This window comes from Melospiza georgiana, chromosome 9, assembly GCF_028018845.1.
Source record: "Melospiza georgiana isolate bMelGeo1 chromosome 9, bMelGeo1.pri, whole genome shotgun sequence".
NCBI classification, from domain to species: domain Eukaryota; kingdom Metazoa; phylum Chordata; class Aves; order Passeriformes; family Passerellidae; genus Melospiza; species Melospiza georgiana.
Window position 1 is genome coordinate 1,663,537 of NC_080438.1, and position 19,464 is coordinate 1,683,000.

At 41.7% G+C, this 19,464-nt stretch overlaps 1 protein-coding gene across 2 annotated transcripts in view; it reads right to left on the minus strand.

The window, feature by feature from the left end:
• The window catches only part of MTA1 (metastasis associated 1), a 73,831-nt gene that overhangs the window by 29,081 nt on the left and 25,286 nt on the right, over nucleotides 1-19,464 (minus strand). For both annotated transcript variants that reach the window (XM_058030093.1, XM_058030092.1), the window contains exons 6-11: nucleotides 15,755-15,872; nucleotides 14,059-14,161; nucleotides 11,995-12,094; nucleotides 10,359-10,547; nucleotides 9,177-9,251; nucleotides 2,480-2,538 (exon numbers count right to left, since the gene is read on the minus strand). In XM_058030093.1, coding sequence (XP_057886076.1) covers nucleotides 2,480-2,538; nucleotides 9,177-9,251; nucleotides 10,359-10,547; nucleotides 11,995-12,094; nucleotides 14,059-14,161; nucleotides 15,755-15,872 — 644 coding nt within the window. The remainder of the gene's footprint in view (nucleotides 1-2,479; nucleotides 2,539-9,176; nucleotides 9,252-10,358; nucleotides 10,548-11,994; nucleotides 12,095-14,058; nucleotides 14,162-15,754; nucleotides 15,873-19,464) is intronic.

Genomic DNA, 19,464 nt, shown 5'->3' on the forward strand with positions numbered 1-19,464 from the left:
TCAAAAAGAAGATGGTGCCTATGATGCCTGTAAGATTAGTAAAACCAGAGTACAGCTTCCACAACAACCTGAAGAGTATGTCTGGGTACACACAAGAAGGAGAAAGAGTCTGAGACTACACCTGCATGAAGGTCTTCCAAGCACTGCACTCACTTTGGAGGATGGCAGGACGAGGATGTGAGAATGTGGAATCTCTTTGTGTGTTCAGACTTCTGTTGCTGCTTCACACTGACACAGACAGTGCTACAGAAAACAACTGAAACATTTGTTTTTCAGTATTTTCTGAGTTTAACTGATTTTACACTTTTTCCTTTCACCAGGAAAGCACATCAGTGCTTTTCAGTCAAAGAGTTTCATTGCAAAGCCATATTTATAGACATCAGGTTCTGTCGAGTCAACTACAAATGTCTGCCCCAAAATCAGGGTTATTCTTGGAAAAGGTACAGAAATGCTTATTCATTCTGAGTCAGAAGAGTTTTTCTAAGACTTTGGTGTAGGGCTTGATAACCTCACATCAATTACCTGTATGACCCTCCATGCTTCAGTTACCTGCATCAAAAAATTTGGGGCACAGTTTCAAGTTAAAAGATATCAACTCTAAAGCTTTACACAGAGCTGCTATTTGTCACTGTGTAACATGTACATGACCTTTGAAGACAGCTTCTATTCTTTTTCTTATTATCTTCCTCCTCTCTGCTAGATTTTCCTATTTACCATCAGAGAAACAAACCAGAGCCCTATCAATGGAAGACAGCCAGAGGAAAAAAAAGGTAAAATTGTTTGAGCATGATATCCTCCAGGGTCTCTCACTGCCAACAATTTTACACCAGTTACTGTTAAAATGGGTTTCAATCAGGTGATACACTTCTGCATAGGTCTTGTGACAGCCTACATCAAGTAATTTATTTTTGAGGTGACAAGTGGATCATTATGGCTCAAGCCTAGAAACAGGAATGGGCTCAGTAACATGATAAGGACAAATCAATAACATTGATATTTAGATCCCTACACCATGCATTGCTATTACAAGCCAAGAATATAATCTCCTTCTAGGTCACAAGATAATGTAGATGTCATACAGTCTCTATATGCCAGCCCTTGTACTCAAGCTTGTGTAGAAGTAATCCAAAAAGCTTCGAAATATTTAATTGTTGCCACCTTTAGAGGTGTTAATAGAAAGAACACAGAAGAAGCATTCATGTGAGATTAAGTAAGTCAGTCATGTAATTGCTGCTTTCCCCGATACACATGAAAGGATATTGAAGGAGGAGGAAAATGTATCCCCTATTTTATGAACTAAATAATATGCAAGTTCAGGTACAACACTGATAAAATGAACTGTGACTGGAAATCACAGCCAGAGACAGAAGAGCAGCCATGTGGGCAGAGCCAGGTCTCTTCCTGGAGCAGGGAGCTAAGCTGCTGATTTGATTATGTGTTCTCTAGGTAGGAAAAAGAATTACCTGGCTGAGGGATAAGATGCCACTCCAGGCAGCCATTATCAAATGAGCACCACAACCTTCCAAACACAAAGCCCTCCCTCCACACATTCTAATCCAAGAGAACAGCAGGACTGCCAGGCTCTCTCATCTGCAATATCCTTCTGCATCTGCAGTCTAAATTATACTGCCTTTTGCTTTATGAGCTTATCACATTGTGAATTCATGCTTAATTTGATGTCCAGTGTCCCCCTGCAGAGTAACACCATCCACAAAAAGCAATACTGTTGAAAAATGGTGTGACAAGAAATCCATTTGGCTTCACTCTGAATATTACACCTCACTTTTAGTAAATTCACCTGAGAGGTATTGACATATGATCATGGATCCTCTATTTTCAGAAGAAATAAGGGGCTGTCTTGCAAGCTAAATATATAAAATTTAGTTTTATCTAAAGTAACAGAACAGATGGTAGAAGTTCATAAATATTTAAAAGGAGACAGCATAAAAGAGCAAAGAAGTTATTGGGGATAATACACAGGGGAGCATATCTGGGAGTGAAAGTTGAAAAGTGAAAGGAAAGGGTAGACTGGAAGTTCTGCATTCTAACTAGTACTGACTTGGTGATGCAGATGAAATCCAGGAGAAGACAAACTAAAAATTTTGTTTTAAAACATATGTACACCTATAAATAATTACACATTTTTTTTAATATATAATGATATATAGCAAACATGCATTGGTGATCCACTGCTGAGAAAAATTAAGAAAAACAGATAATTATTAAGCAGTTAATTAGCTACCCTTTTGTTCACAACCATGCTGACCTGCCAGCAAGTCCCCAACTCCCAGTCCATACAAAAATAAAAATTAGAAGATAAGTAATAGTCACTTCAGGATGGGAACATTGCAGAGAATGCAGGAAGTGAGCAACACTTAGCACAACATCCTAACCAGAAAATAATAATATTGGTAGGACATGGAAAATGCTACACCAATCCCTCTACAATGAGATAAAAAACAAAACAAGGGATACTTACTAGTTGGGTATATACACTTGTTTTAGCTTGCTTTCTGCTTCTGCTGCTTTCAATCGTTTCTTTGAATAGAAAAAAGAAAATGGTTAAAATAAAAAGAAAATAAGAGCCATCTCAGCTGAGTCAAGTAGTAAACCTATAAAGACTTCAGCAGCTATTTACTGAGCAGCTACCATTAAATCTCTTTCCAACAAGAAAATGTTCACTGAAGACAACTGCGGGCATCACATAACTATGTAGCTTTTCAAAAAAATCAAATAGATGTCAAGCAAATATAAACAAGGACAAACTTTTCATTCCCATTCACTTCAAAGTAAATCCCTTTTTAAAAAAGTTTTTATTTCCCCTGCAGAAGAAAATCTGATATGTCACTGTCAATTCTCCATGATAACATTCACCAGTTGGACAAAAAGAGATACAGCAATACAACCTCTCCATCACAGTTCCCCAACAGCTGCACAATTCAAAGTTTCAAGTAAGACTTTTGTGTTGATACCCCTAAATTTCTGAAGGCTCAGTGACACAGGATATTTTTTTCTTTTGACATTAGTAAGTTCAATAACTCCTTTTATACTCATACCTCCACTATTTAAGCAATAAGAGAGACACTGTGAGATTCAAGTTTTCTCTTTATTACATTTGCTAAATAAATTTAGGGTGAATCTCTGGAGGTGTCTAGTTCAAGCTCTGCTCAAAGCTGATACCAGCTGTCTGCACAAAGCTGTGACACCGTTCTCCAGACACACCAGCAGTATGGGAATATTCCAGACAAACAGGCTGGCTTAACATTTGCTATGCAGCAGCCTCAAGGCACAGTCTAGGAAAATAATTGTAAAGCTCAAGTCAGTATCTCCAGAGAAGCAGGAAGCATCAGAAAACATCATAAAATTGAAGAGTGTGTCACTGAGGAGCTGGACAAACATAAAAATTGTTTTTACAGAGACAACACAGACACGCAGAAACAACAAAGTAAATGTTTCCTGTAAGCATAAAGCTTTTATTAGGACAGTTTTAAGCAACCATTTTCCATAGGACACACTGGCAGTTCCTCACCAAAGCTCTCTGGACTACTGAAGAACTCCCCTCTTCCCTTTTCCTGCAAATAACAGTCACCCTACCTTAGAAACCAAAGTGAAGTTGTCAGACAAGAGAGCAAGGAATGAGAAAACAGAACCTCTGAAAATCATCCTAAGGCAATGGCCATACCTACAGAGAGCTGCACTCCTGGCTGACTCCTTTCTGCTGCCATGGGCCACTTTCCCTGATTGCCTCTGGTAAACTCCACCTAGGACAAGAACTGCTGCCTGAAAACTGGCCTCCAGAGAGCCCAAACAAAGACCTGCTGGAGACAATCCTTATCAATCCCACAGATGGGCAGGAATCAATAACACACATCTTGCTGCCAGTGATGGAACTGAAGAGGCTCTCCTGAATATGAACTGCAGGTTCAAACAATGTTTTCAAGACACCGTAACTGAGCATCCTGATGTAAGAAACAAAACACCCCAAGAGGGGCCCCAAGAAATGCTGTCAACCATGGTTCTCCAAACAGCACCAGAAATCCTCCTCTACCTTACAGAGACACTACACAAAAAAATGATCCTTTTAACAAAATGCATGCTCAGATGCCCCTCAGCTCAGGAACTGGAGCCTGCTCCACACACAGCCTCAGCTGAAAAAGAGGATTTCATGCTCCAGGCACAGACTGCCACAGGCACCTGCATCAGCAGATGAACAGCTCCAGAGCTCATAGTCCCCCCAGGAAATACATGGAAATCTAACACCAGACACTGCCAAGCAGCTTAAAACACTGCTTGATGACCAGTACCAGAATCCAATTTCCTGGAGACTGGAAATTCAGGAAACTTACACCGGTAGAGGACTGTAGTGCTTTTGAAGTTTCTAGTTTGTGAGAGGAAAAAAGTGCAGTTTTCTTGACAACATCTCCCAAGGGGACTGTCTGGCATCACTATGTTATGACAGTTTTGGAAATGTATGAATGCAAGAGCTTCATCCAAGCACAAAACATTACCAGTAAGTACAATACTCTCCTGTGCACAACATGAAGCCACTTGCCTTGGGGATGTGGCTGCTTTAGGGTATTTTGTTCAACAGGTGATGGATGTTAACCTCACCTCACAGGTTTCCTTTGTGACTGATGACCATGGAGCAAGCCCTGAGCTAAGAAGTGCCCAAAGTCACCTGGACCTCATAACATCCTCCTCTCCTCCTGCTGCCTGGGGAGCAGCACAGCACACAACAAAGGGCAACACACCCCTATGACAAACAGCACAGCAGGAAAATGGAGGGTTTCCAGAAGGCACCACAATGCCCTGGGTAAGAAAAGGATCTGCACTAAGTACCTGTGGCTGAGGGCAATCAATACAGATATGATGGGTTTCCTATTTCCTGGCAGTGACTGATCCCAGAAGGTACAAAAGAAAGGTGCCTGAAATGTAGTTGTGCACAATTTCAGAATAATCCCTTCCCTGAGAGAGTGCTTTGCTAGGTCCTTTGCCAGTTATTAATTGATCTGTGCCTGAAGCATATTTATGCTATAAATTCTTAATACTGTCTGATGTAGTTATGAATGTCCTCACTCCCAAGAAAAACCCAGAACATCTGTAACTTTTTCTAATGTCTGGCCTAAAAAAAAATCTTTTTTAATTATTTATATACACAGATCTTAAGTATATCCTCTTATTTACCTCATCATATTTTCCCCATCTATAAAAGGAAGATACTACCAACATATCTATCCCACAGGGACCAAGGGATTAAAATCTAAGCACTGCACATTCAACTTGGTGCAAACATCTGTCTTTTATATATCCTCTCCCACATTTGCCATCCTACCCACTGAGCCTGAAAGAGTTTTATAATAGGTGACATATCAGAGCAAATGTTTGTGGTCATTTTCTAAAGAGTGAACACTTACAAAGAGGAAATAACAGCAGTAACCCAGGAACACTGTGGATACTTCAATATCCACAGCACAAGAGTGGGGTTGGTGGACAGCATGGGGATACCTAAGATATACTCAAATATTAAGTCTTTATTAGTTTGATAGGAAAGACAAATTACACCTTCTGGGTTCAGAGGAGAATTTTCACACTGTTTATTGTTTTTTCAAACCTCTGAGCATACAAGTGTTGAACACACAACGGAGGTCAGGGAGGTGGGACAGAAGAGGCAATTAGTGTGTGATGCATTTGGCAGAAATGCTCCCAGCTGCTTGTGCTCCAGCAACACATCTCAGAATGGATGGGTTGTACCTATGGTCTCTGACAGTTCTGGCAAGGAAGTGACCAAGTTCCATATTACCACAGGTTTAACAGGAGGTGTTTGGGGATAAAACATCCCACAAACGGGGAAAAACCTTTCATTTATGTTATTTCTACACTTCAGCACGCAGACCTTTATGAAGGCTGGTACATTAAGACATCACTCACAGCTCTGGGCTAGGTACAAAGCAGGCTTACATCCCATCCCTTCAGAAAGATGTTTTCTATCTGCATCAAGACTGACCCAGAGATCTCAACTTTGTGGAGTCAAATGGAAGGGCATTTCCACTTTCCCCAGTGGGTTCTCACCATGCAGACCTTAAAACCAGCTTCCACTGTCTATTCCTCCTTTACTTCTCTAATGCCACTTCCACATAAAAAATAGAACAGTAGAAATTGATAGTATTTGATCTTCCCCTTGAAGTTATCTGCTTCTCAGAAACAAATAAAAATGGAAAAAATAAATTAAAGCCTTGAACTCTCAGAAAGAATGTGACCAATTCAGACAGTTATTTGCCACTGCCATGTCCCAAGCTTGTCTCAACCTATGAAAAATTTAATGTTTTAAAGTTTTCAGGACTTCCTCTAATGATAAGCACAATAGTAGAAGCATTTAGTCTTTTAAAAAATCACCCTGGAATTCACAACTACGCAAGAGCTCAACCTTTAACTGAATGAAAATGTAGGCACAGCCAAACACCACATCAACCCTCAGAGCTCTCAAATCACTGGGAGAAGTCAACAAACAGCTGTCAACCAGTCAAAGCCATTTCAAACCTTCCTTAATCAGAAGCAGACACTCCTGTGTACTGACACAGAAAGTCTGTCCCAGGAAAAGAACACGTTCAAAGGAGACCCAGGATAGTGAATTTGGAATGCACCACCCTCATTTTGCTCATGACAGCTCTGCAAGGCTGTTATTGACAGGACAGCTCTTGGGATCACTGTGGACAGGCATTCAGGAGCCTGCACTAAAACACCAATCCTGTGTTGACATTGTAGCAGAATCAGTCCTAGCAGTTCTGTTCTTGGGGTCAGTCCTTCTCGAGATGACTGAGCTCCTACTTATGCTGGCAATCTTCAAAAGGTTATCTTCAAATAAAAATTACTGGGTAAGAGATCCAAGTGCACGCTCCAAAAGAAGCCAATTGGCACACATCTCCATCTCAGTGTCCTACTCACAAGACAAGGCAGTGCTGCACTGAGCCTGCTGATCTCAGGTACACCAACAGGAGTACAAGTTAGTGTTCAGCTCTCAGAATGGGCCTTCTGTCAAAGGAACTCAAAATGTCCCTTCCTCCATGGCAAGAAACAGAGAGACTGTGATTCAGTACTATGGCAGTGTTTTCTCATGCCAAGAAAACATCAAGGGAAACAGAAATCCAGAAGGATGCAAACAGCTCCCAACTAACTCTTGCCTCTTCAACCAAGCAAGCAATTGGTTGGTGACACAAATCTTCATTGCTATGTTTTCTAACTCACAGAAATAGACAATTTAAATGCACTTTTAATGTTCATTCAACCAAAGATTTTACAAGAATAAGCAAGTTATTAATACTTTTATTAAACCCTGTAACATACAGATTTGCAATACAATTTAATCATGTTCTTGGAAAGAGGGAAGTGGAAGTGCAAAAACTCGAGGTACACACTTTGCATATCCCTACTTGGGATACTTTCTATATCTTATATACAAAAATGCTGTCAGCCTCAGAAACATTTTGTGGTATTAGACCAAGGGAAGAGTCTGCCTAGAACAAACACTGTGAAGAAACAGATGGAAAAAATGGCAACAGATGTACTTTGTCAAAGACACTGCACTCATCAAGTAAAACACAAATTATTATTACATCAAGTAATACACCATTATTTGAACTACAACTTCCTATGCTTTCTCTTTGTGGTTACATATAGATAGATCTCTCAAGCTTTTTATAAATGTTTCATGGTATTATTTGCTTGTACAAGCTGGGAATTTGAGATGAGGTCTTCAACTCAGTTCAGACCTAATTGATGTGGTATCTCTGCACTGCAGGTTCTACCTGTTCAGCTTATACTGTCCCCTAAGAGCAGAGCCTCTAATTGGAAGTTTTCCCCAAATCCTACACCCTGGTGAACTCCTGGGCAGTACATGTAAGGTGCAGCATAACCACAAGAGAAAACCCAGTGCCCAGGAACAGAACAAACCAGTATAAGAAACTTTAGGCTTAAGGTGTTCTTTAACTGCTGCAAGAGCAAATAATTAAAGTCTTCACATAATTATCCCCTCTGCAATTTTGCCTATGTAAAAATGAACTTTAGGAAAATGGAGAAAACAATGGGGAAGGAAAAACCATGAGCATTATTCTTCCCAACCATGCCAGCTTCCATCACCATCTCGTGTTTCTACCATCCACTTTCTAACTGGAATGAAAAGTTTCAGTCAGAGAATGAACTTGGGGAAACAGTGGAATGAGGATGCCACTAATACTTTTATTAAAAGTGAAATATAATTGAAGCAAAAAAGAGTTCTCATTTGTCACGAGGGGACCTCTAATTTCAACAGTGCCCCAGCCAGAAAGAAAATGGTAAAAATCACATTACAGCACATGGCAAACACTGGTCAATGCCTCAGGCACCTAGTCTTTACCCCAGGTTGAACTTCCAAAGAAACAAGTTAAGGCAGGACATTGTCACAATTCCACTTTTTCTAATACCTCAACTAGATGCTTCATCTTAGGACTGGTAATTATAATGAAAAACCCATTCTAAATTTCTTCCATCTTTTACTCAGTTTTCCTGTCAAATATTGTGAGTAGTTTTCAGCAACTGATACTCTGCAAGAATTTGCATGCTGCTTGCATTGTGCTTGCTTTATGTCAGGGACCAGCCTTTGTATTTAAACAAGCAGAGATAAAAATGATGGTAAACACTACTCAAAAGTTGCTTCTCAAGTAGAACAAGCCTGGGAATTCGAGGCAGTGACACTTCCCAGGTAAACACTTGACTCACAGAGCTAACATGGGGCAGCCTCGTGCATCTGCCACCCAAATCATGGGCAGCAGGGCTGGGGAACCAGGGTGGGGCCTCCTGCACAGCCACTGCCCCTCCAAGAAGTCACTGAAGGGAACCTTGAACTCCACAGTCAAACAGCAACTGCCCCGCCTTCCCTCCTCTGCTGAATTCCAAACCAGACATCAGAAAGCTCTGAGAAAACAGGGTAGCAGCAAACGTGAGAAGAATGCACTCTTGCCAACGCTGTTTGTATCCAGAAGGGCTGATGAGTTTAGGGACAAGAGATTGCTCTGATCATAACTCATAACTCACCTGTTGGAAAGGCTGAACCCCGAGAGGGAGAACAGAGAAACAAGGCTTGGATTCACAGGCAAGGAAAACAATTTCTGTTAGAATGAAGGAGGTGGTTTTGACTCTCTTACCTGCTGAACATATCTGTCTGTAGTTTTCCACATATAGTAATATTCTATAATGCTTGTTAAGGACTTCCATGGGAGCTGGGGAAACAAAGGAAAAACAGCATTTATTGAAGGGAGCTGGCACACAGTCTCACTGAAATTCACAGGATTCTTCTGACTGATGGTTGCAGCAGTCTTGCAACTACTAGCCCTCCTCAAAAAAAAAGCCAGTCTGAATCTACAAAGGGGATTAGATGCACATGGGACCCATGTTAAATTAAATGCCCTTTCAAAATACTCTGAGCTTTCAGTGTACAAGTGGAACAGGCTGCAGGTCAATCTTCATGCTGCACTGGCTGACAGCAAACCATTCCAGAGAGGCACAATGTGGAAGGAGTCCCACAGCTCAGACTCTGCTTCAGCAGCAGTTAAGGCAAGAGTCACAACTACAGCATCACAGTTCTGATAAGTTTGGCTTCAATGGAGCTGGCCCATTAAAAAAAAAAAAACAAAAAAAAAAACAAACCAAAACAAACTGCTAACAGAACTGTGCCCTGCCAGCTCTGTTCTCTGTGTGAGAAGCATGAGGATTTCAGCAGGACCACAGAGTGTGCTGCTGTTTCCAAGTCCCTCTAATAGATTAGAGCACAGGACAAACAACACTGAAACTACTTGTTTTGTTCCAGAGCATCTGAACAATGACACAGTGAAACTTGGCTCTTCTTACAGGGCTCCATTCAATCTGCAGGCTGAGCACCTAGGGTGGTGCTTTGGCCAAACTACAGAACACTTCCCTTGCATGCCCAGGATTTCTTTTGAAAACTTTCAAAAGGCCCTTTCTGAAACCATACTGTAAAGGTGACTACATTTTCATGTTTCAGAAGGCCAAATACTTATCTTCCTTTAAACACAAATTACTCTAGAGCAGCTTGGCTGTCACAACAGTTTCCTACATCCTCCCTCGGCTGTAGTGGAACAGATGATCCTAAATTAATCTTTCTACAGGAAAAACTATCATCATCTGTGGTTTGAAATTCTGACTGTACACCAGGCTGTCACTAGTATGAGGTCTGCCTTTCCCCACTTTACAGCAAGACACACTCCAGTTCAAAGCCCCCTTGCTCACACAATGAAGAACACAGTTTAGACAAGCTGCAAGCCAGCTCTGCCACCAGTCACCACAGGGGCACCTTTTTATATACTTACAAAATCTTGCTGAATGTCAGTGAAATCTTTTCCATATTTTTCTAGTGCTTCCTCAAAGAGGTTTGCCTCTGAAGCAGACCACTCCTCCATCTCATCTCTGCACAGGACTGGCCCACCTTGTGGCACAAGTGCAGAGATTGCCTTGGAAATGTCATAGACATTTTTGTGCAAAGTGTCCATAGCATGGAACTAGGGGGTTGGAAAGGAGAAAGAAACATAAGGACAAGTATCTGGGGGGGAAAAATGTTCAACAGTGAAACAGCAATGACAAATTCTGCACTGAGATGGGAAGGTGTGGTATTCTGTATTTAAGGAAAAGTCAGTAAAAGCTGGTTGCCACCTCACACTGACTGTAGCTGTCAGTGCACAAACCTAACATTCATTAACAGTGAGGTTTGTGGAGCACAAGTTCTTGTGTATCAATTATTCCTATCAGCTCCTCACCAGCAGCACCACTGCAGCACTGCTGGTGAGAAGAAGCACAGGATAGATCCACTCCCCCCAGGACTGAGCCACCATCCCCAGATGGGGCATGGAGATAAGAGGTCCAAGGGAGTTTCCTCACACACGTAGCCATGCATGTTCTTTGTCAAATAATCCACAAAAATTTCATATATGAAAAACAAGAGCAGCAACACATGTACACATCCCCCCCCTTAAGGGCAGAAACCTCAACAAAGATTCAAGTTAAGTCACACATCACAGCTGAATAGGAAAAAAGAATGACTCTCAGGGGCAATTACTCCTCAGAAAGCTGAGCTATGGCTGTCTGCAACTTGTGATTTATAAGGGCTGAGAACATGCTGAGAGGGAGGAATTGCTATTAGTAAATGAAAGCTTGGCTTTATTTCCACGTTTCTGCAGTTTTAATCAGGATGTTATTTGCCTTTCATCATACCAGTTTTGTGTATGTGCATAATTAACCTACACTGTTCTAGACTGGCATTTGTTCTATGTATAAGTTTACATTACTCCAGTAATGAGGTGAGGCTTTCATAACAGTTCTCTGGAGACTTCAGATATTTTATTCAAATTTTCATTCAACTTTCTGCAGCATGAAAGTTCAAGTTTTTTCCCTTACCTCGATCTACTCAGCAATATTTATGATTATGAAATGTTAACAATATCACTACTCCTCAGGTACTCTCAACTGGCAGTCAAAGAGAACAGTATCAACTGACATCTCTTATCTGACCACAAGCTTTTCCCCCAGACATCCTTGGTCAATCTCACCCAAGGATGCCAGTGACAATCTGGTGTTGGGGAAGTGATGAAGAATGGCATTCTGGCATTGTAACACTACAGACAGGCAGACAATAATTTGTGTTCTTCTCCAGAGAGCTACTGAGCCCGTGCAAGGGATGAGCTGTCAAGCATGTCATCAGACTATTTTAATAAAACTAAGCAAAAAAAAAAAAAATTGCCTCATAGTATTATCTGTGATGGATCATAAGAGGCACAAGGCCAGAAGAAGTTACTTCATCTGTAACTAAAGGATTCCTTTTCAAAAGCAGGGTCTGCTTCACAGCAAGCCACAACTACAATCCATCTGTCCCTTCCTCTTTGCCAACTGTTAATGCTGAGGTGAATATTTTGCATCTCTCACAAACTTAAGGTCCCCTAAAGAAAATCTTACCAGTGTGATGTCCCTGGAGGCTGCTGCAGCACTCATGTGCAAACTTGGCTGTCTGACAGAACTACTGCAATCCAGGGCTCGGGCAAAAGTACCAACAGACCTGAAAGGAATTAAACACAGCGTTAACTTCGCGTGCAAAACCAGCATAAATATAAACACCCCGACAACACCTTCTGAGATAAGAGACTCCATTTCCCAGTTACAAGATTACATGGCTCATTCTGAGCCACAGACCATTCTCTCCAAATGTGGTTTGTTATTGTGAGCACTTTACTTAGCTCCTATGATTGAAGAGGCTTAGGCATGGCAGAGGAAACAGAGGAAGAATCAGGGGTCACCAATGGGGAGTTTTGAGCTACTCTCTTATCCCTTATCTCCCAACAGAATTGAGCTGCAACAGGAACAGAGCACAAGCAAGCTTTATGAATGACAATAATTTCCTTCACAATGACAAAGAGCAGTGCTGCACTGTCCAAAAGGTACAGAGACAGATGCCAAGAAAAGACACAAAAAATGCAGCAATGCATTTTTCTAAAAGTTTCAGAAAATTTGAAACAATATTATTTTACAACTTAACATTGTATTATATGTATTTCATAAAGCCTGCATAACACAGCAATTGTCAAATACTTCACAACTCATCATCTCTGCATCTGAAGCCACAAGCCCCATGCTCTTCACCTTATTCCTAAAGAAATTAGTTGGAGAAACCTGTAACAAGCATTGGTTCTCAAAATTCCTACTCCCCCTCTTGCTTGCTACACCACATGGGTGCAACACTTGTGCTGCTGCACAGTGAACTGGAGCTGAACTCCTCTGAGCAACAACAACAACAAAACAGGCAGGCTGGGTTTTCCCCCTGCACTCAGGTGACTTCCCCAAAGCAGCTGAGAGCACAGAGGAACAACATTGGTGCCAAGCAGTGCAGGAGTAGGAAAGGTAAATGTTTGACAAGCAGTTGTCATCAAACATCTAATTCTGGCCAAAACCCAAACAAGCCTCCCCCATCAGTGTCTGTGGTGACTCACACCTCACTCTCCTCCCAGTCACTATCCCTGCCCCACAACTCCCCCGAGCTCAGCTTCAGCTGAACTGATACTTCTGTATGTGTGAACTAATTATAAACTGGAACACTTTGCTGATTCTGAACAGAAGCAACTCCTGCACTCATCTTTGCAGTGATTCTCATTACAGCCTGCACCTTGCAGCAGCAAACCCAGTGGGCAGCACTGACTGCCACAAAGAGCCACTCAAACCAGCTCTGCCAGCAGAAGGTGGAAACGCCCATCACAGAGCAGCTCCACTGTCACTACAAACCAAACCACGTGAAAACCCAAGAGGGGGAAGGGGAAAAAAAGGCAGACAGAAGCAGGGTTCATCTATAAAAGTACCACCTAAAACACAGAGAATTTGGAGAGTGTTACTGTGTATTTTTTCCCTAAATTATTCAGTCATCAATTGCTATGAGAGCCTAAAATTTATTAGAGGCTTCTGTTTATAGAAATGGATACCAATGAATTAGCTTAAGAACCTTTTATAAAGGAAGAGCTGATCAACAAAGATTGCTTTGGGCTTAAATGAAAACATCAGTAGAGATTTGCAAGGTTTTATTTTATTATGCCTACCTCTTGGAATCTAGGCATTAGAAAATATCCTCAGCCCATCATAAGCATTTACCAGAATTCTTAGCAAACCATTAATGGATGTTAAAGTGTCACTGGCTTTGAAAAAAACAGTAAATGGACAGCGCAAAGAACTGCCAAGAATTTAATTCACAAAGTCTTCTGCATGCTGACTAAAGTATTCAAAAAACCCCACCAACTACAGGATCATTTTCACATGCAACTTGCTTTGCTTTTATGAAACCAAGTTGTAAACCTGAGGAGCTGTTCCTAAAATCATGCTATTCCCATGAAGGCACGTAAAATGTACCTCATCTTAAAATGGAGCAAGTGAATCAAGCAACCAGAACCAGCACTCATGCTCATACAACAAAAAAGAACACAAGAAAGTGCCTGGAAGAGTTACAAACACTTCTTCAAAGGAGAGGTGAAATACTCTTACCGTGCTACCACCAGGAACTGGTCTATCTGCTTGTCTACTAGTGGGTTAAAGGCTTCCCAAACTTTTGTTTCAAGTTTTGACTGATCTCTTCCATCATCCTCACCTGGTTGAAAAACAAATCAGAATTATTCAGTATGGCTCTTTTAAAATATGAGTACTTTCTAGATTCCTTTTTATCTCACAGTAATGTCACTGTTAGCCCATCTCAGTTACTCTGCCTAACAGGCCACTGTGAAAATTTCACTCACTTATTTGTAAGTGACAATTTCAGCTTGACAGACACAGCAACACAGCTCATCCAAATTGGGCAATCAGATTTTCACAAACTGGTGTCAGAGGATGTGTCATGGAAAACAGAGTGCATCTTTCTCCAAACGAGACAGTTTCTTTTCAGTCTCTTTCCCCAGCTCATCTGTCTTCCTCCTTTATCTTGCAGCAGTTCCAGGAAAACAGAGGAAAACAGACACACTCCAAGCTGCTCTGAGCAGGCAAAGAGTAGCTGGTTCAAGCCATCTCAGCTGCTTTCTAGGAGGGAAACCATGGCATCAGACACTCTTCATTTTCCTGAGTCTAAACAAGCCAGAATACCCTGGCAAAATACAGGAGCCACTGAGACTTTTTCTTTCTGCTTCCTTTAAAACATCTGGCAATTGTCCTTCTCTGAAGCCCCATGTTGGCCCACTGAGGGAACAGGATGCCTTTCAGATTAGTTCATCCTCACTTAGGAGACTGGCCCAGCTGTTGGATAAATACTGGTTCCATAGACAAATTAAACAAGAATCCTGACCCTTTTTTTTTGCCTGTCTTAACATGAGACTAACAGTGTCAGGAGAGCTTCTAAGCAAAGACAGAAGCACCTCTGCTTTCCACATCCTGGCCCATTCCAGACTGGATGTGGTCTTCCCAACACAGGTCACAACCCTCTCTCTCCTAGGAGCAGCTTATGGATAGACCTTGCCCTCTGCATTACACAGGGCTCAGGGAAGAACAATTAGATACCAACACTCCTCATCCCTCTCAGTTTTTCCACCCACTTTAGGATCTGTAGGGTATTGCAGAGACAAATCTAAAGTTAGTTACTATCTGATAAAGATTCCTGCTTCCTGCTACTTGTCCCTCATCCTCAGGCCCTCATGGCCCCACTGCTCCATGACACAGGCTGAAGTCTCAATGCATTGCTCCAGCCAGCAAATTCTTCCTCCTGCCTGTTCTGCAGGTGAGAACTCTAGGCTGGCAGCCAACACTGGCATGGGGAGAGGGCTCCAGGGAAAAGGCACCCAGCAGTAATGGGCAAATTGATGAGGGCAGACAGCATTTAATTGGCAGTAATTTGGGAGGGGCACTTATAGGGAAGTGAGGCTTGATTAAGAACACAAAAGGCTTTACAGATGTGATGGAAATTTGTGTTTCCCATGGAAATTCTGAAATCTCTTAATAAAAAGAGTGCAAGCTCCAAGAGAGCCCATTAATTCAATTTATTTCAACAACTTTTATGATTTGGATGAATGCCCATTTAAAGACCCATTTGCAAGAGAACTAATTGCCTTCAGTGGGCAACAGCCTCCCCAAAGGCAGCCACTGCTGCACACATGGCCTGGCAGTGGAAACCATCTCCCACACCTAGGCAGGCCTCACACAGAGAAATGGCCATGTTCAACATGAACTCTTGACAATTTAAATAAATTACAGAAATTACCCTCTTTTAGTAAGTCTGTTATATCTGCCTGGTATCTGTTTCCAACTCGAATCTCTCCTTTATCAGCAAGCAGGGTCTTTTGTTGAGGATCATACACTAGTGAATAAAAGAAGAAATCCTAAAAATAAAACAAGAGCAAAAAGGTAAACAGTGTTATTAGCTTTTACTCCCAGCTTTGCAACCATACTACCAAGTTTTTACAGTTTAAGTGTGGTTTCATTACATGTATATATAGATTTTAAAATTGGGTGAACAAAAAGTAAATAAATGGAGTTTTTAAACTGGTGGTTTAAGTGCTGCTACTTTCTTCTATATTACAAGTCTTAGCTCTCAACAGCAGCCTCTCTCTTAACATACAGCCTCTCAAATTGAAGTGAACAAAGCTCCTCTTGCACACGCAAGGCTCAGAAGGGCCAGGACACAATTTTAGTCACATCAGTTGTTTCAGAACACAAAATTGCCACATCCCATGCAATTCCCATATTCCAAACCAGGAGGATTAGACATCAGTGACCTATCCACACAGGAACACCAGCACATATTGAAGCATAACTTCAGAATGTTACAGCCAGACTAATGCAACCCCAGACAAACCCTGTGGCCTCGGCTGGGCTTGCTCTAATCTGTCAATGTCTCTCATGCTGCAAGGCCCAAAGCTGGACAAAAACCAACACAAGTGGTCTCAGAAGGGATGCAGAGAGGGGATGACCCCCTTCCCTCCATCTGCTGGCTACACTGCTGCTAACACAGACCAGGATGTGCTCAGCTTTCCCTGGCACAGGGATGTGCTGCTGACCAACTTCTTGCCTGCTACCATCTAAGCTTAAAGCAGCACATTTCTTTCTGCTCATTATTAGGAGAGGGGCAGCAGATTTGGCAGCAGCAGTAATTAGCTGCAGGTGGCAATCCACTAATTTGTTGCTTTTGTTCAAGGAGATGTGGAAAAGGCTAAAATAGCTGCTTGGCTTCCGCTACCTTGGTGTGTAAAATTAAAGCAAGAAGGAATTCCAGAATGAGAATGTTCTGCCAGGGCAGAGAAAGGAACCAGCCAAAAATTTTAACTACCTAAAACTGTACAGTTTAAGTAATTAAACTTTTCTGCATGGATAAGTACTGAGCTATAGCCATTGACCAGGTATGCTCCATCAAAGTATAGGGTGCAGCTCTGGGCAGGACTAAAGCTCTGGTAGGACATGGAACAACAGACCTTTTGTAACCTCTGTCCACAGCAAAATGTTCATCAGGAAGGAGAACTGTCTCAACAGAAACAGGATGTGCAGTATGCCATTTTCCATATCTCAGGTTTCTGGCTTATTTTTTCACTCCCCTTATTTCTCTGGCACTAGCAGGCACCCTGTTTAAATACATCTCATTTCATGCTCACCTCATTTTTCCCTTTCCCTATATTTGTATGTGTCAACAGCATGCAACAAAAATTAGGACAAAACCAGTGAGAGTTTCAAGCCCTGTTCAGCTTTATGAAGAGGTGGCAAAGGAAAAGAGAGTCTCCCAATCTGTCATGCACAGCCCCAGAAAAAGAAGAATTACTGCAAGTTTCCACAGTAACATGGCAAAAATTCTGGAAGACAACTGAACTTCAACTGGAAAGGTTGTCTGTAGTTGGGTTTAGGGTCAGAGGATTTGATTGCATCCTAAGCAAATGATACTTTTGAAAAAACTCCTACTCCCACAGACACCAGGGTCAAGTTACATCAACCTACGGGCAGAAGGCAGCTTCAGAGCATAAGAAAACTCATTTCTATCACATCTATGTAAAGAAATCTGGGTCTCCTGCTCCCTGACACACTCAAAGCTCGAGACATTGCAATAGTTTGAGAATGTATCACTGTGGAAATAAAATGTAGGGAAAGCTTTTGTCTCACAGGCTTCCAGGTTATAAATACAGTGTTTCATTTGTTCCAGCTCCAAAATATCTGACTGCAGGACAAAGTATATGCAGTGCAACATTAATGCTTTGAAGGCATGTTGCCCAGCAAACATACAACACACTGCAGAGTAACAACACAGTGAGCCCCAAAGAAGACCAATTCCACAGGCAATTTCATTAGTCTTTTTTGGCCAAGCAAAGTCATACATTGTGGAGGAGGTTTCTCCCATGATATTTGATTGTTAGACGCCCTATTGCTTTTCTTTTATTGGTTATCACTATAAATTTTGTCTACAAAATCTCAATTAGTTTCAGGTCACCCATTTATGTCTTGTCCATTTCTGTCTCAAATCAATCAGGTCGAACAAAAGAATGAAAATCCCCTGGTCTCTTCTCCCCATCCAGAGCCTCCTCAACAGAGGAGAGATGGAAGCCTGGGGGCCCAAGTGTGAATTCTACAGAGACTGCAACCCCTAGAGGTAATGCAACACCACTGCCATCTTCCCTCACAGACACTGAGATTCATTCCTGCAGACTGAGTGGCACTGCTGAAAACATGAATACACATCAGCTCAGTGCCAATGCAAACTAAGAAACAAACCAGATCCTCGTGTACTCTAAAGCATGTGTGAACTCCTGACCACCACTATGTGATGAGAGCAATTTTTCACAAGGGTTTCACAAGAGTGATGCTCACAACAAAGTAACACTGCTCTTCAAAATCCTCCACACTCATTTGTGCTGTCAAACTGTGTATGCGGGGTTTGCAGCAGTCCGAGAAGGGTTTTCTCTTTTCATTTCAGAGCCCAGGAAACGCCCAACACATTCAGAAAAAATTAACATGACCTGCCAAGAGTTAAAATTGAATCATGACTTTCTGCCTCTCCCAACTGCTAGAGAGACAGATCTGCTCAGAGCTCCCCTACCCAAGCCCCTAAGCTACCCATAGCTATGCCAAGAACCAAAGTCACCAAGAAACTGGAGAAAGAAAAGCCAAAGTACACCACAGAAATAATGGTTACTTCATTGCAGCTTGCAAACTTACTTTCATGTATTTGATATATTTTAACCAGAGAACATTTTATTTTTAGGGGGCTACCAAAAGGAACAGATATGCCAGACATCTGCTCAGCAGGCAAATTCACACAAGCCTCTGGATATAGCCAGGCAGAGCAGTAAAATAGATGTACATTCAAAACAGGTTCCTGCAGAATAGGGAAATCTAGTGCTTTTGCCATAATTGGCTATTATCTCCATGGGAATTAGGTGTCTATAGAAAACTCAGGTTCTCTAGTTGCCTTTTTTTCCCCTCTATTTCCTGCTATTCTTCACTTCTGCTACAAATTTTACAGGCACAGTGAAAGAGTCAGAGCTGGTCCCCTCCAGCCTGCTCTCCAAACATGCAAGGCAATCTTCCTGAGGAAGATGACAGAGAAAGGGTGGAGGAGGAGAACAGAGATAGCAAAAATGTCATTTTGCTTTGCTTACTACCTTCCTAAAAAATTCTGTCTGGATGTTTAACCTGCTTCAAGGCTGAAAGCCTACTTTTAATGGTCATAACATTTGGGAAATCAAATACCAGGTTCCCTAGAACTGCTTAGGCTTTATTGACAAAAGTCACGTTAGAAAAAAAGGAACTACCCTGAAACATTTTGAAAGCAAAGGTTGGATGAAGAACAGGAGGCATGGGGAAAGAAGAAACAGTTCAAAACAATACCACGAAGTGTTAGGAACCCATTGGGCAACAACTATCTCCTTTTCTTAATCTCTTTACCCTCCACCCAAGCATATTTGTGTTCCTGAGCTTTTAATTTCTTTACCA